This window comes from Pelodiscus sinensis, chromosome 2 (genome assembly GCF_052426305.1).
Source record: "Pelodiscus sinensis isolate ZL-2025 chromosome 2, ASM5242630v1, whole genome shotgun sequence".
Lineage (NCBI taxonomy): Eukaryota > Metazoa > Chordata > Testudines > Trionychidae > Pelodiscus > Pelodiscus sinensis.
The window spans coordinates 209,659,732-209,676,331 of NC_143053.1; the positions used below are offsets into that span (position 1 = coordinate 209,659,732).

General features: G+C 45.4%; 1 protein-coding gene across 1 annotated transcript in view; it reads left to right on the forward strand.

Moving 5' to 3' along the window:
- The window catches only part of THSD7A (thrombospondin type 1 domain containing 7A), a 540,091-nt gene that overhangs the window by 445,989 nt on the left and 77,502 nt on the right, over positions 1–16,600 (forward strand). The window contains exons 16-17 of the mRNA XM_089776685.1: positions 714–908; positions 2,255–2,518. Coding sequence (XP_089632811.1) covers positions 714–908; positions 2,255–2,518 — 459 coding nt within the window. The remainder of the gene's footprint in view (positions 1–713; positions 909–2,254; positions 2,519–16,600) is intronic.

The window sequence follows — 16,600 nt, forward strand, 5'->3', positions numbered from 1 at the left end:
GAGGGGTGACAATTCCTAACAAAACTTACTTCTGTAATAATCTATGAGGTTGCTTTTAATATTGCATTGTTGGTAAACATCAATAAAGAAATAATTTAAATAGAATCAAGCATCTCAGAAATTTCAGGTCCAGTCATTTAAGTGTAGTGTACAAACATCTGTAAATATTAGGCCATTGTGTTACACATATCTGTTCTGGGTTTTTATCTGTGATGAATTATCAGAATGTTGTCTGACCTACTAAATTAAATGTGTGTGTTCCTAGCTAATGACTGTAGTATAGACCAGTGGCTCACAACCTTTCCAGACTACTGTAACTCTTTCAGGAGTCTGATTTCTCTTGCATATTCCCAATTTCACTTCAGTTAAAAACAATTTGCTTACAAAATCAGACATGAAAATACAAATGTGCCACAGCACCCTATTATTGAAAAATTGCTTTTCTCATTTTACCATATATTTATAAAACAAATTAAATGGAATATGAATATTGCACTTATATTGCAGTGTGTAGTATACAGAGCAGTATAAACAAGTCATTGTGTAAAATTTTAGTTTGTACTGATTTCACCAGTGCCTTTTATGGGCATCCTCTTGTAAAAGTAAGAACTAACTAGATGAGTTAATATACCCACCGGAAGACCTCTGCATGCTTGAGAACCACTTTTACAAACTGCCAAATCTTTATAAACTCCAAACTGATTTGTTTCCAGCAATTACTTGTCGCAGACAAGATGGAGGACCGTCTGACATCAGTGAGTGCCTAAAATATGCAGGCCCTTTACCACCTTTAACACAGGCCTGCCAGATTCCTTGCCAAGATGACTGTCAGTTCACAAGCTGGTCAAAGTTTTCTTCCTGCAATGGGGACTGTGGAGCAGTCAGGACAAGAAAACGCTCTCTTGTTGGTAAGAGTCATAGGGGCACAGAAACATTATTTATTCTTAGCTGCTGTTTACTTTATTTTAAACTTGTACAGTGCTCTACAGACCAAGGGCAGCCATTGTGTGTATTATTGACAAGCAGGCACCTCAGAAGTCAAGGGCAATAACTAGGCAGATAATTGCCATACACAAGAAAGGGGGGGCAGAAAGCAGAGCTGGGGGGGATCGGGGGAAGGGGGGCGGGAAGCCACTGGCCGCAGCTGGAGCCCGACAGGCCGTGCCCGTGGCAGGCACTCCCTCTAGTTGTTAGTAGAAGCCGGGCGGGGGTGGTCTGGAGTGGCTTCCAGCCACTCCCCCCGCCTGGCTTCAGCCCGCAACCAGAGGCTCCCAGCTGGGAGGCGGGGCCGCAATTGGCGCTGGGAGCCTCTGGTTGTGTGCAGAAGCCAGGTGGGGGAGAGTGGCTGGGATTCCCAGCCACTCCTCCCACCCCGCCCGGGTTTGCATGCGACCACAGGGCTCCCAGCACGAATCGTGCCCCGCTTCCCAGTCGCTATCTCACCTCCGCCAGGCTTCCATCCGGCGCCCAGCCGGAAATTCAGAAAATACCGGACATTGCACATGTCCGGTATTTTCTGTATTTTTCTACCACACAGAGGGCGCAAATACCGGACTGTCCGGTAGAAAACCGGACACCTGGCAACCCTACCCCCGACTCGCAGCCCAAGCAGGTCCCGGCCTCTCATTGGAGAAGGCTCCAGCCTCCGGACCAGCCCCTTCCCCTACGAGGCCTTAGCTGGCTCCCCCACCACACCGCCTCACCCAGCCCCAGACTGGAGCAGCTGCTTGCTGTGCCACTCGCCTTCCAGCAGGAAAGTGAGTGGTGCTGCACGGCTCTACAAAGCAGGTGGGCAGGCAGAGATTTTTTTGGCGCGTGGCCACACAGGTGCACGCTTTACCGGGAACTATGATCAAGAAGTATGTATAATGATGTAATAGCATGGAGTAAAATTTGAGGATTTTAATCATATGAAATAGTGTAACAGAACCAGAGAGAGGCTTATTCTCCCTTGATACCTAAAGAATTTTTAAAAACCACAAAAAAACACCTTGTGTTACGCATGGAATGATTATGACATATTAACTATTCAACAATAAATGCTTAGCACCAGTGAAAATCAGGCCACTTTCCTAAGTGATTAAGTGTAGTTTTAGCTGCCTAACTTTAGGCATTTCTGCATCTGAAAGTTTTGGCCTTAAGTTATGTGCTTCTTAGATAATTTTTTCTACAGTTATAGATCATTAAATATAATTACCTCCTTTTGTGTAACATGATAGAAAGTACTTTCTGAACAATTATTTTCTGCCTCCAGGGAAAAGTAAGAAGAGGGACAAATGCAAAAATTCCCAGTTGTATCCTTTGATTGAGACTCAGTTTTGTCCTTGTGACAAGTACAACGCTCAACCTGTCGGGAACTGGTCAGACTGCATTTTGCCAGAGGGCAAAGTGGAAGTATTACTGGGAATGAAAGTACAAGGCGATATCAAGGAATGTGGGCAAGGCTATCGTTACCAGGCCATGGCATGCTATGATCAAAATAGTCGGCTTGTGGAAACATCGCGATGCAACAGTCACGGTATGTACAGACATCTTTTCTTTCTTCTTTCTTTATTTAATTGTTTTATTTAAATGTAACTCTTGAGACTCTGTAGGTCATATACATAAACTGAATTAAGAAATCGATATTTATTGATTTGACAGAGTGTAACTGCTGTGGAATATGTCATGTTGTCCCAGAAATATCTCCTAACCCAAATCACGCTGAGTAGTAGTAGTGAGCTTGGAAAACTTGTTCTGAGTCATACAGTAAATAAGGGATAGGGTCAGGAATGGAGGTGATTTGTAACACTGAAAAAACATGTTCTGGTTCTTTCAAAAGTTTACAACTGAACATTCATTTAATATATCTTTCAAAAATTTACTATGCTGAAGAAAAATGCAGCTTTTAACCGCCTTACTTTACCTTTTCATAGTAGTTTATGCTTAACCTAGTACAGTTTGAACATCTCTGATCTGGCACCCTTGGGACCTGACCCGTCCCAAACCAGGGAATTTGCTGAACCAGAGAAGGTTCCTTGCCACAGCCCCCAGCTGTTGACTCTGCCATCTTGGGTAGTGGAAGCAGGGGGACTACCTCCAGCCCCTGCCAGAATGCCTGCTGGGTTTGCTGCCGCTGCGTGGGCTGGATTGCCTGATGGGTTTCAGCAGGCTTCACTGCCACCGGCTGTCACGGGCTCCAGTCCATGCTGCCCTGGGCTGTCACAGGCCCGGCCTTATGCTGCCATGGGCTGCTGGGGCTGCCACCAGACCCGGCCTCAGTCCCGCTGCCACGGGCTGCTGAGAGCACAGGCTCCTGGCCCACAGCAGCCCACAAGGCTCTGGCCCCACTTCCACGGGCTGCCCGAGGTTCTGGCCCCAGCCTGTCCTGCCACAGGCAGTTGCCAGCCCAATCCTGCACTGCCAGGGGCTGCCCCGACCTGGTTCCAGTGCTGTTGAGGGATGCTGGGGGCTGCTTCCAGCTCCAGCCCCACTGCTGCGGGCTGCTGGGGGCTGCTGCCAGCCTCAGCCCCTACCCCATCCTACTGCTTCAGCCCGGCCCCTCTTGCCACTAGGCTGCCAGAGTTCTCTGATCCTGGAACAACCGTGGTCCTGCCAGACCATGGATGTTGCCAGACTAGAGAATTCTGGTTTTGGGATGTGCAACCTGTACTGTTCTGTATTTGCAATTTTGTTTCTTTGTTTCTGCTGCTACCTGATAGCATACTTTCAGTTTCAAATGAGGTGTGATTGACTGGTCAGTTCATAATACTGGTGTTCATAATTGTTAGTTTCTACTTTATAATGTTTGTATGTAAAATTATACTAAATTACCAGGTGTCAGTTGGGCTATATCTGATATAGTCAAGTATATCTTAAAAATGTACCAATTTCATTTTATGTACACCCACAGTTCTCATTTGCTTTAAGAGCCACAGGGCCAAATCCTCAACAAATAAGATGTGGTGCAAAATTGCTCTGAAAAGAATGGAATTATTTCCCCTGACTGCAGAGCTTTAGGATAGTACTAATCTCCTGAAGATCCAAATCCTTTACCCACTTCCCTTCACAGGAAGTTTATCAGGTGTCCATACATAACTCTGTCCACTTGCCACACCATGCACAGCTCCTTTCCATGCACATCTCACTGTCACAGAGAGAACATTATAGAACACAGGCTTCCTGTATCCTGCTTACTTGGATCTGGGTGAAGGTAGGATTGGTTCTAAAATGGTTGCTGGCCTGTGGTCTGTACATATGCAGAGTTATGACCAGACCTGGGGCGATGTAAATCAGCCTACATAACTTCAATGGACCCATGCTGATTTGCATTGGCTAAAGATCTGATTCCAGAGTACTTTGTTCCACATTTAGGTGTGGGATTATATACATGCCAGTGTTATTAGACTGAATGTCAGTATACCATTTCACCAGAATGTCAACACTGAGCGTATGCTGTGTATTCTGGTTTGTACTGTAGGACGGGGCTATAAACATAATAGATGTAATTACTGAAAGATACTTAAAATAAGCAAACAACAACATTAACTGAATGAAAGGGATAATTATTTGTATGCCTTCCTTTGTCAAACTTCACCCATAATAAGTTATAAAGTGCTGATGATGTCTGGTGGAAGTGTGGCAAATGGCGATGCTTGAATTTGGTAAGTTCTGAGTTCTTTTAATTCTCATTGAATTAAAAAAGGAGAGTTCTTGGCCCTTTGCTGCGAGTACTCAGCATCTCACCAAATCAGGCTAGTTATCCACGCTTGTCTGTTTTCCTTACTTAGAGGGAGATAAATAGCATTTAACTGACCATGAAGCCACCTTTAGAAAATTATAAAATGGAGACTTAACCTTAGTGCAGTTCTTCCATTTTCTACTTTGCTGCTGATGTGTTAGATCACATTTTTAATTTGTTGTGGCTGTTATGCATAGCAAGTCACTAGTGGATGATTTATTTTCATCATCGTCTGTGAGCCTGCAAAAGATTTTCACAGATCTGAGTGTTTCTTTTTGATCTGTTAATTAGAGCTGTGAGAGCTTGAAAAACCTAACCTAAGTAGTAGGCTTTTTTAAAGCATAAAAAACCCTCTCAGCCTTTTGAGACCTTAGTCAGTGGAAAGCATAAAACAATAAAAGATTTGAGTCCAGGATAAGCCATATGGGTCTAATGTAAATCATCATTGACTTGGACACTCAAATTGTGTGTAAACTGTTAAAAGAAAATTTGCACGGGACGGACGCAGGAGTTATTCTTTAATCTGTAGATGCAATGCATGCTGGGGAACTTGACTGATATAACTGACAAAGAAAAGGACAGATAAGGATGATATTCAAATGTCCTTCGAACAGGAAAGGTCCCAAACTTGCATTTGCAGAAACCAGGACCTGTTGCCAGAACCCACCCCATTTCCCATTTATTCACCATCAGGTGCTTGAAGGGAGGATCTTCAATTAATCTTGGTACAGACTAGACATAACTTTCTTTCTTTCTTTCCCACTACATTTGGATGAATGGAAGCAGGACTTGATTGTAAATCTGCCCCCTACTGACTGTCCTCCATATTATCAATACCCCTTTGCTTGGGAAAACTCAGACCATGTGTTTATGTGCCCTGCCTCTGTTGCTAATAGTTTCTTTTCTTTGCCTCTGTGTTTCACAGTGTGATGTAAAACCAAAGCCCAAAATATTCTTGTTAGGACACCCTCATCTTGAATTTGTAGAAATTGATTAATTTCAGACATTTCCATTTTCTAGTAGTTCAGCATTTCAATAGCACTGGCACAGGGCTTTTTTTATTACTGTGTATACTTGTTTTACTGTTTCCTTGCTCTTTTAAAGGGCTTTTTGGTTGTGGACCATGAATAAATTAGGCCCAAGAGACACAATAACAAATGAACTGAGATCATTTTCTCTTTTGCCCCTGTTGCCCCTTCTCTGCGTGCACTCGCTGCCTACCAGAGTCTTTGTTTTCATTGGCCCCAGAAGAAGTGGTAGAGGTGCTTCCACTTTCACCCACCATTCCCAGATATATCTGCTTCCTGGGACAACTTCATGTTCTTCAAGTGTGAACTTCCCCACCCAATCTCAACAGTAGCTGCTCACAGGATTTTTTTTCCTGATATCTGCCTACTTAATCGTCATTTGGGCAGCAAGTTTTCACTGGGACTTGTCCATAAATCTGGGAAGTAAAGATAAAAAGCCTTCCTTTCCCCACTCTCCCCTGGTTGTGCTGCATACGCTCTGCAGGATTTTATGGTAGTGTCAGAATCAAGATCCCTGTTCCATGTTCACCCCTATCCACAACCTTGTTAGCCAGACTACAGCTACTCAGGGGCAGATGACCATTTTGCGGGGCCCATGGCAGCACAATTTCGTGGGGCCCCCCTTTGCCACGGCGCATGCGCGGGGCTTCTTGAAGCGCGGGGCCCGGGGCGGTCGCCCTGCCCTATATCCGCCCCTGCAGCTACTCCTTGGGATTCCTTAATGGTTCCAACCAGGGAAGATCACATTCTCTCCATCTTAGCTCACAGAGCTCATTGCAGTGGGAAGTGTTCACCTCCTAGTACTCCTTCGTGAGTTTGTGGAGTAGGCCTAGCAGCATGTAGGTAGCTGGGAGGAAGTCCTTGCAAAGCTCACAGGGCATGAAGACATCTCTTTCCTTCTCCCTCACTTTGAGCTCACCACCCACTGCTCAGTGGGAATTATGAAAGTGATCCAAGAGAGAATATCTGATCACACCCTGCCTATTCCCATTGGTCCCATTCCTGTGCTAGCAGGAGGGGGCACCCTGCTCCTCCATGCTGATATTACCTCCTAACAACATGGCAAGGCAGCTAGGGACTTAGTTGAGGGAGCCTCTCTGACTCCACCCCTTTCCCAGAATTGTTACTTCTCTCCTCTTCTCTGGCCCCAACTTTAAAATCAACAGTAGCTCTCTTGATGCCTCTGAGGAACAGCATCTTGTGAGCTGCCACCCCACAAACTGGGGTACCATAGTGATCATGCTAGTGCAGGAATCAGGAAGTGAAAATGACTTTCAGTGAAATAATAAAACTGACTATTCTTAGTAAGCTATCAAGTGCACAGAGTAATATATTGAGGTCCAAATATTTTTCTCTGGCTTCTTTCAGTAATGAAAATTGTAGGGGTTTACTTGTAAATATAGTTGGCTACAATGAATTATCCAAAAATGTGATCATTTGAGTTGGCAATGTCTCTTTAAATGAAAAACACCTAAGTAAGTCTTTTGGCAACTGTGACTAAGTAGGAAATATCTGTATTGTAGCTTTTTTTTAATAAATATGATGTTTTTGCCTGTGATGGGTTTCTTTCCGTGGATTTAGATCAAATGAATTGTTAGAGGAATCAGGCAGGAAAGGTAAAATAATGGCGTAAAAAACGAGCATCTGAACAAACACACAAGCATAACAATCAGTTTTATAGCTGGGAAGAGGCGACTTGTGGCCTCAGTTCTGGTATCACAGCTATTTAGCGAATGCTGAGAAAAGAAGAGAACAGTCAGACTTCAGAGGAACACTTTTCCCCTACACACAACGTAAGACGGGGGGAGGGTTGAATGAGTGGCCAGTGGCTTATCCAGAGAGTGTCCATCAAAGCTGCAAAGGTGGCCAGGTATCATGTCGAAACTAGACAGTTCTGCTCGCAGTGCACTCTTTGTTTCCCCCTGCCAGAGATGGGAGTTAGCTGGGCTGATGCCCTAATAAAGCATGCAATGAAAGATTTTATTACTTCTACCCCTTTCTCTGTGTGTTGTGCTTTTGGAGGGATGAATGGTTTTGAAAATGCTGCTTCTAAATCACTTCAATTAGCTTGCTGCCATAGGTCCCTGGTAGTGGAAGAGACATATGTCCACGCAATGGAGAAACAAGGGGGGGCTTCAACCCAGAGATTCAGTCTGAGTGTGATTGGAGTAGATGGTTCCTCCCAGAATGAGGTGCCATAAACCACATCTGACTCCAGAGGTGATGCACTGAATAGGGACTTAAAAGTAGTTTAAGATGCAGTCCACCCCATAACTTTGACTGAAAAGTTCATGATGTCATGCTTGGATATCATACTCTATCATCTTCCAGTCAAAATAAAGTGTCTGTGTGGTACCATTAGATTCGTGTTCAGACAGAGGATTTGATTATTGTGTTGTAGACTTCCGTTTTAAGGTGACATTGCTGACCAGTCATTGTTTTTAATTTAAGAAGCTATAGTCACATTGCAGAGGAACAGCAACAGAACCACTTGGACAAAAATACCTCAAGGTCTGTAATATCTGTTGTTCCTCTCAGTATCACATTACAAATTCATTGTGAATTAATGCAGGAAGAGGGAACAGTTTAATAGGAATATGTGATTTGCTTATCAGCTTTCATGGTTGGGCAAGATATCTTCAAATCTTTTACGTGGTTGTTTCATTAATTTGATTTTGGTCCCTTTAAGCTTTGTTAATTATTTAATAACAGCAATTTGCACTTATAAATAATTCATTTCATCCAAGAATCTGAAAGTATTTTGCAATCTTAAAGAGTAACAGCACTCACTTTGAGGTAAAAGCTGTTCTCCAAGCTATTCATGTAATATTTTCTGATTCTTCCTGGTTTTTTGAATAAAGATGGTTCCTCATTAATACAGCTGCCATCCCTTATTGTGATGAAGTATATATAATATCGTTTTTTTTTTTTTTTTTTTTAAGAAAACAGTTCAGTGCTCAAGACTCAAGTTTAACCGTTATGTAGACACCTCTGTGCTTTGGATTATGAAGTGCTAAATACTCTCAAAAAATAGTTCCAGGCATCTCACCTCAGGCACCCAAAATTAGTGCATACTCTGTGCTTCTATTCACCATTTATAAAAGGGGTGCAATACACTTACATCTCATAGGGGTGTTCTGAAAATGAATCCATTAATATTGTGAAGTACTCAGATACTAAAGTGATGAGCATCATACAAAATCCTGGGAGTAAATTAATAATTATGTCTTCAGAGTAGGCTTTGAATAATGCTTCACAGTCAACCTAACTTTTGACGGCTTGTTATGACAACTCTACAGCGTTCTTTTAACATAGTTTAGTGGGTTGTTTCCTAAATTATAAACAAATCAAAGCATCCTGAGTAAACAGAAGTTTCATTATGCAGCATAATTTTGGCACCCACATGGTTCTTCAGTAGAATTGGAACCTTTAAGATCGGGATGAGCAATAATTTGTAATAGGGGGCCACTCCAAGATTTTGGCAAGTGCTCAAGTGCCACATTTCTACTGAGGCGGCCTAGGGTCTGGGACAGAGGTTGAGGGCAGAAGAGAGCTTGGGGTAGGAGACTAGGTTGCAGGAGGAGGGTTGGAGTCTGAGATGGAGTTTGGGTGAAGGAGAGGGCTGTGATCTGGGTGCAAAGTCCAGGAGGGAGTATAGGTGCGAGAGGATTCTGGCCTGTGGGAGGGACTCTAGGGAGGGGTGCCGGGTCTGGGAGGGAGTTGTGACATGGGTGAAGGGGATGCTCAGGGTTTGGGTGATGGCTTGGGGCAGGGAGAGGGCATGAGTGTAGGAGAGGATTCTGGCCTGGTGGTAGGGTGTAGGAGAGGGTGAAGGGTCTGGGAGGGAGTTGTGATCTGGGGGAAAGGGGTACAGAGAGTTTGGATGGTGGCCTGGGGCAGGTAGCTGGAGGGGATCAAGGGTAGGGGTGCCAGAGGCATGTTCTGGCTGGGAGGTGCTTACCTAGGCAGCTCCCAGTCAGCAGCTTTGCAGGAACCTAAAGGCTGCAGTCACAAGCTGCTCCCCCTGGGTCTACTCCAGGCAGGGTGAGGGGGGAGAAAGGAGGCTTCATTGACTGCCCCTGCCGTCAGCAAATAGCTCAGATGCTATTGGTTGAAAAGTGGTCAGTGGGAGTTGAGAGATTTTGCTGGGGGGAAGGAGACAGAGCACAAAGCCTCCCTCTTTGCTCCCAGAATAGAGCAGCCACATTTAAAGCAGTTGTCGCTGAACTGTGCTTAAGGATTGTGGCGAGGCAGCCGCAGTCCGAATCTGATGGCTTGGCAGGCTGGATCCAGCCCACTGGAAGCCTCTTGAACATCCCTGCTTTAGATCCACCACAGAGACCTCTTCCACTTGAGCTAATGAAGTTAACTGATAGCAGGTTTCCACCCTGTAATTTGACCAACACTAACAAAGAACAAGACACTGTGCTGAAGCTGGGCAAAACATTTTCAGAAAATAAACTATGCAGTTTTGGTGACCTGAAACTATTTGTGAATTTGTGTAATGTTTGTCAAATAGTTTTACTGAACTGAACAAGTTTTGGAAATATGAACTCTGGGCTATTTTGTCATAAATCACTCTGTCTTGCTGAAGCTGTTCCACTGTGTTTACACAATGGGACAGAGACAGAATATGAGTGACTTGTTAGCCCAGTGGCTAGGGCACTCACCTAAGAGGTAGAAAATCCATATTCAAATCTCTTCTCCTCATCAGATGGAGGAGAAAATTGAATCCGAGTTTCCCACATCCCTGGTGAATTCCTTATTACTGAACTAAAGGTTACAAGAGAGGTCACTTCCCCCAAGCCATTTTGTGAATCTTGTCCTGCTTTGCTTTTGTCAAAATGCCCAAAAATCATTTGTCGGTTTTGGAACCACAATTTTTTTACTTACGTTTTGCTGAAAATCCCAAATAATTTCATTTTTTGTTTCTCAGAATTATTTTTTTTTCGGTTTCAGAATGGCCAGTTAACTGAAAAACCCAGTATTCCCCCTGCTCTGCACTTCATCAGTGTTTTTTATAGATATTTGCTGATAGCAAAGAAATGGTGAGACTATGAATCTTGAGTTCCATTCCAGGCTTTAGAGGCAAGTGTGCTCTAGTTGGCACACACTTCTACTCTTTCCTCACAAAGTGTAGACCCTTCGGCCTTCTTTCCCCTAATCTGTCTGTAGCCCACTCCTCCTTTTCCCCATCCCTGACTCCTCATCTCAGTTTCATTCTCTCCACTTAACCAATCCCAGTATATTTGCCCAGCAAGACTAGTCTCACCCCTCTGCAGTTCCAGTCTCTGTATCGTTGACCAGTCAGTCCCAGTTCATTCCCACATTTGGCAACTCTATCTGCTATTTCCTCCTGTCTTGACATCCCCCAATTCTTTGTCTGCCCACATTCCCTCTCCCTTGGCTCTTCCCAGTGCTGTTGCTCCCCCTGCACCCTGGCTCCCCTGTATTCTAATTTTCTTCACCTTGTGCCACTGCTTTTAAGTACTAGTTCCCTTAGCTTCTCCCTTCCCCCAGCTCCAGTGTTCTTGCCCAGGTAATCCCAGTTTCCTCCCCTGCCAGTGTAACCACCACCAAGGCAGATTTGAACCTGGGACCTCGGGAGCTGACTCTAGGAGCCTCTACCCTCTGAGCTAAAAACCACCAGGCTCCCCGAGGTCTCTTGATCTTAACTGTTGCAGTGGTCTAAGTGCCACTTGCATTACTCAGTAACCACACTAGGTGTGTCGGTTACACCAGCTTCCAGTTGAAGAGTCCTTGTCCCAAATTAATAGACTTCACCCCCATCACACAGGTCTACCTCTAGTCCATTCTGCTCTTGTATCAGGCAGTTTCCTACTCCATGTTGAGGTGCGGGGGGCGGGGGGTGAGTGCTGTCATTAAAAGAAAGCTCATCTGTGCTCAGTTTAGGCATCGAGACCCACCACTTCATTCAGAATCCCAGAATTACAGGAAAGTCCTGTTGAGCTCTGGTCTTGAGAATAGCAGTTGGCAGTGGAATCTTCAATGAATTTAGCTGCTGAAAGCTAAGAATTCGCTACTGAGCTTGCTATTTTTTCAGAGACTTACCATGTGGCCAGATTTTGGTATATTTTCACTGGGACAACGACAGGCACTTCACTGATACAAAAGGCCAACCCTTGCTAAGATTCTTTCCAGCATTTTTTAACATGGGCAAAGCAAAGTACTTTTCCCTAGCTTTGTTTTTAGAAATAGTTGAATTATTCTAGCTGAAATTTTCCAGAACAATTGAGGTACACAACCTTGGAAAATTTAGCCCATATGATAGAGCTGATATACTCATAAACCACTGAATATAGTGTCATATAATGTAAAATATCAAACAAACTTACTAAACACCAGTTCTGCCTATAATGATGTATTCTGATTACCCTGTATTCAGTGCCTCATATGTTCTGCAACTGTGTGGCTGCTGAATTTGCCACAGAATTCATCCTTTGCTCTTGAATTATGCTACAGATGCTCAGCTTTCATTTTTAAAAGGTATTTATTTTAGTCTTACAGATGCACAAACAACCCCACAATTGGAACTGAGTAAACCAATTCAGTCGTAGTTTCCTTAGTCAGCATGCAGCCTGAAACAATAGGTCTGTGAGTTGCCCTGTATGCTCTCTGATTCCATTGCTGATTCCATTGCTGTGAAATTCAGAATTTTCTCAAGATGTTACACAGCTTTTCCACCCCCCAGAATTTTGCATTCACTACTGTCATTTTGAGTACACAGAGTCTTGTGTGTGTGTGTGTATAGACAGTAATTCATGGCAGAAATGTTTGCTTCTATAATCAAAAATATTGCTTTGTTTTTAAATGTTCATTATAAAATAGCTACAGCCCTTGGCATTTGTATTTTATTGCAGTAAGTGTAATACCACGTTAGAGCTTTATAAAAATGTTCATAGAATTGAAGGAATTAAGAACTAAGAAAGACTGATCCTCAACCTGTTCTCAATTGGTTTATCTCATCTAGCTGGAATTACTCAAGATAGTCATCCTTTGGGACATCCCTTAAGAAGCTGTTCTCACTCAATGGATTTTACCACTGAGAGAATGTTCTTGACATACAGCATGGTTTTCTTTTCTTTTCTCAATTTCATCCTGTTACTCTTTCTAAGGATTTGGATTTGCAAATCCTCTTTGGTGTTTACAGCCTTTGAAATACTTGTGGTTCTTTATCATCTGGTTTAATTGTTGGCTGATGACACCTACATGTTTGCTGTGAGTTCTTTTATTCTTTCTTCATAAGGCAGTGTCTCTTCCTTCTCTGAATTCTCTCCAGTGTATTTACGTCTTTTTACTACTGAAAGGTCCCAACTTACATGCTGAATCCTAAGTGTGGTCAGGTCTCTCTAACTTCATTTAAACCCTACATTATCATCATCTAAATGATGCAGTGTATGGCAAGGTCCATTTCAGGGTCTTCGGTCGTCCCCCTTTTCCTTGCCTTGCTACCGTCCCCTTGGGGTTGCTTACCCCGCCCAATGTCTCTCCTTCACGGGTGCCCCATCCTCAGCGTCACCCCTAGTTTGTTCCGGGTCACCGACAACGGTCTGCATTGGCCCACATCCTCCAGTCGATGCCCTCCGGCGCCTTGGTCCAGGAGGCTCGGCGTTCGTCCTTCCAGCTCCTCCACTACAGTGGTGTCTGCCGGCCCTTCCGTGGGAGAGAGCACAACCAGTCCTTGCTCTCTCCCCTGTTCTCCTCCTCCCCTGCCCTTTTGAACTTCCCACTCTGCGTGCCTCGGCATCCCCACACTGTGGATATGTGGCAGCCCAAGAGTCCTAGCGCTACCGTGTTCGGGGAGGGTAGCTTCCGCGCAGGCATGGCAGGCTCGGCGTTTGCCTGCAGGGGTGAGCCAACAAGCTGCACTCGGGCGGCTTACAGTGCGGGGGTGCGGAACCCCATCGCATACCTCACCCCTTAGTGTCTCTGTACTCCCCTCGTTTCCTGTCCCGCTTTCACATCGAGATAAAAAATCTGCATTCCCATGGGTCTGCCCCGATCTATGCAGGACTTGAAATTTATACTGCTGTAAGAATAAGTACCACTTCATTATGCACGGGTTAGTCTCTTTCATGGTTTGGATCCATTTTAACAGTGCATGGTCAGTTATCAACTGGAAGGAGTTTCCCAGCAGAAAGTACCACAGTGATTCCACTGCCCACTTAACTGCTAATGCTTCTTTCTCTATGGTAGAGTATAGCTGCTCTTGGGGTATTAGGTTGCGGCTTATATATAAAACGGGGTGTTCTGTCCCCCCATGTTCTTGGGACAACATGGCCCCTAACCTCACATTCGACGCGTCAGTTTGCACTAGGAAGGTCTTGGAAAAATCCGACTGGGTCAATATAGGGGCATGGTGGGTCTCCGGTAGTTCCTCACAGCCTCCACCTGGGGCTACAATATACCCCAGATACGTCATCTCTGACCTTCCAAATGTGCACTTTCTGGGATTGGCTGTTAACTGTGCATCTGCCAAGGCCTTGAGGATGGCTCGAATGTTCTGTAAGTGTTCCTCCCAGGATGTACTATAAATGACAAAATCGTCTATATAGGCTGTGGCATACATCCGGTGGTCATACAAGATTTTGTCCATTAGATGCTGGAACATCACTGCTGCCCCATGGAGCCCGAATGGCATCGTTAAAAAATGGTACAACCCAAAAGGGGTGGCAAAGGTGATCTTTTCCTGTGAGGCAGGAGTGAGAGGGATTTGCCAGTATATCTTGGTGAGATCAATCATGGACAAATACTGGGCCTTGCCTAGCCTCTCCAAGAGCTCGTCCAGCCTCGACATGGGGTATGCGTCAAAACGCAAAATAGCATTGACTTTTCAGAAGTCAATACAGAACCTCAATGAGCCATCTGCCTTCGGGACCAGAACTATGGGGCACGTCTACTCACTTCACGATTCCTGGAACACCCCCCATCTGCAGCATCCTTTGGATTTCCTCTCGCACAGGGTCCCACAGCTTCCTCGGTAAGGGTCAGAGGTGTTCACTTACCTTTTGCCCTGGTGGCGTTTTAATATGGTGGCTTGCCAGGGGTGTCTTTCCTGGCTGTGTTGAGAGGATAGTTGTAATTTCTCGTAGAAGGGCCCTCATCTCCTCCTCCTGTTGCACTGTCAGGTTGGCTCTTAGCGAGGTGTCTTCTGGCATCTCTAAGTCCCCTCCCCATAGTCCTAGTTCTGGCTCTGACAGTTGTAGTGTGATCAGCAGGCCCTCTCGTGGCTTCCAGCTCTTTAGTAAATTCACGTGGTATATCTGCATGTTATTGTGCCTACCTGTTAGCTTGATCTCATAGTCTTTGGCAGGCCTGCACAACTTGGAAAGTGGCGAGGGCCATATTACTCCAAAGAAAACAGCTGTGGGCCGCAAGTAGAATTGCCAGATGCTCTCCCAAAAAATACCAAATACATGGGCTAAAAATTTTTGTCAAGCAAAAAAAAAAAAAAAAATCACATGTGTTGGGCATACAAAAAAAAACCCTGCACCACCCAGCTTCAGCATGCAACCACAGGAGGCGCCACCAAGCTTCCGTGCCAGCCGGGCAAAAAGCACAAATACCAGTCTGTCCGGTAGAAAACTGGACACCTGGCAACCCTAGCCGCAAGGGTAAGTTGGGAGGGGGTGATACTTTATTAAGAATTTTTCAATTAAATCAGGCCTGCACAACATACGACTCCCAATGCCCTTACCCTCTCCTCTCCCAGCATCACCCTGTCCCCTCTCCCACTGACACCTCCCCTCCTGCTCTTTTCCTCATTGTCTCCACTTGGCCCCCTGGCATTTGTTTCTCCTGCACCCTGTCCGTAGGTGCCTGCTCCTTTCTCCTGACCTGCCCCTTTCCCCTCAGCAAAAGCCCCTTCCCCTCCCCTACCTGGCTTCTGCCTTCCAGTTTGCGGGGCTGCCAGAGCCTTTTTTAGTCCGGCGGTTGCCGGCTGTGATGTCACGATGCCACATCATGCCAACGTCCTGGCGTCTGCCGGCATCCTGCCTTCTGGCTCGTGCCCCGCCTCCTCACGCTGGAGCTGTACGTAGGCAGCCCGGCAGCGAGAATCACTGCACTTCCCCCTCCCCGGCGGCACACTACTCCTTCGCCCGGCCGGCGGATTGATGGGGCTGCACCGCCCGTAGTCGTCATGGGCCGCACAGTGAGCCCCTGTGGGCCGCATGCTGTACAGGCCCTCGGGCCATATGTTGTGCAGGCCTGGTCTACGGGGCCCACTTGCTGGAGGACCTCGTATGGTCCTTGCCACTTGGCCATTAGCTTCGACTCGGTGGAGGGCAATAGTAGTAGGACTCTATCCCCCGGAGCAAATGTACAGAGGTTTGTATCCTGGTTATAATATTGGCCCTGTTTTTCTTGGGCCCATAACAAGTTTTCTTTAGCTAACTCGCCCGCCACCTGTAGCTTTTTCCTTAGACCTAGAATATAAGGTATTGCCCCTTTTACCTGCTACTCCTGCCCCTCCCTGTTTTCTGTTGAGTAGATCCAGGATCCCCCTGGGCTGCCTCCCATATAATAATTCGAAATGGGAGAAGCCAGTGGACGCTTGGGGTACCTCTGACCACGAACAGGAAGATTGGTAAAAAGACGTCCCAGTCTTTTGGATATAGGCCCACAAACTTCCTTAACATCCCTTTTAAGGTTCTGTTAAAACATTCCACGAGCCCATCGGTTTGTGGAAGATATACGGATGTGCGGAGGGCTTTTACCCTCATTAATCGGCACAGTTCAGCCATTACCTGCCCTGACACGTTAGGCCCTGGTCAGTTAATATTTCTTGGGGGATCCCCACTCTAGCAAATATTTTAACCAACTTGGTCGC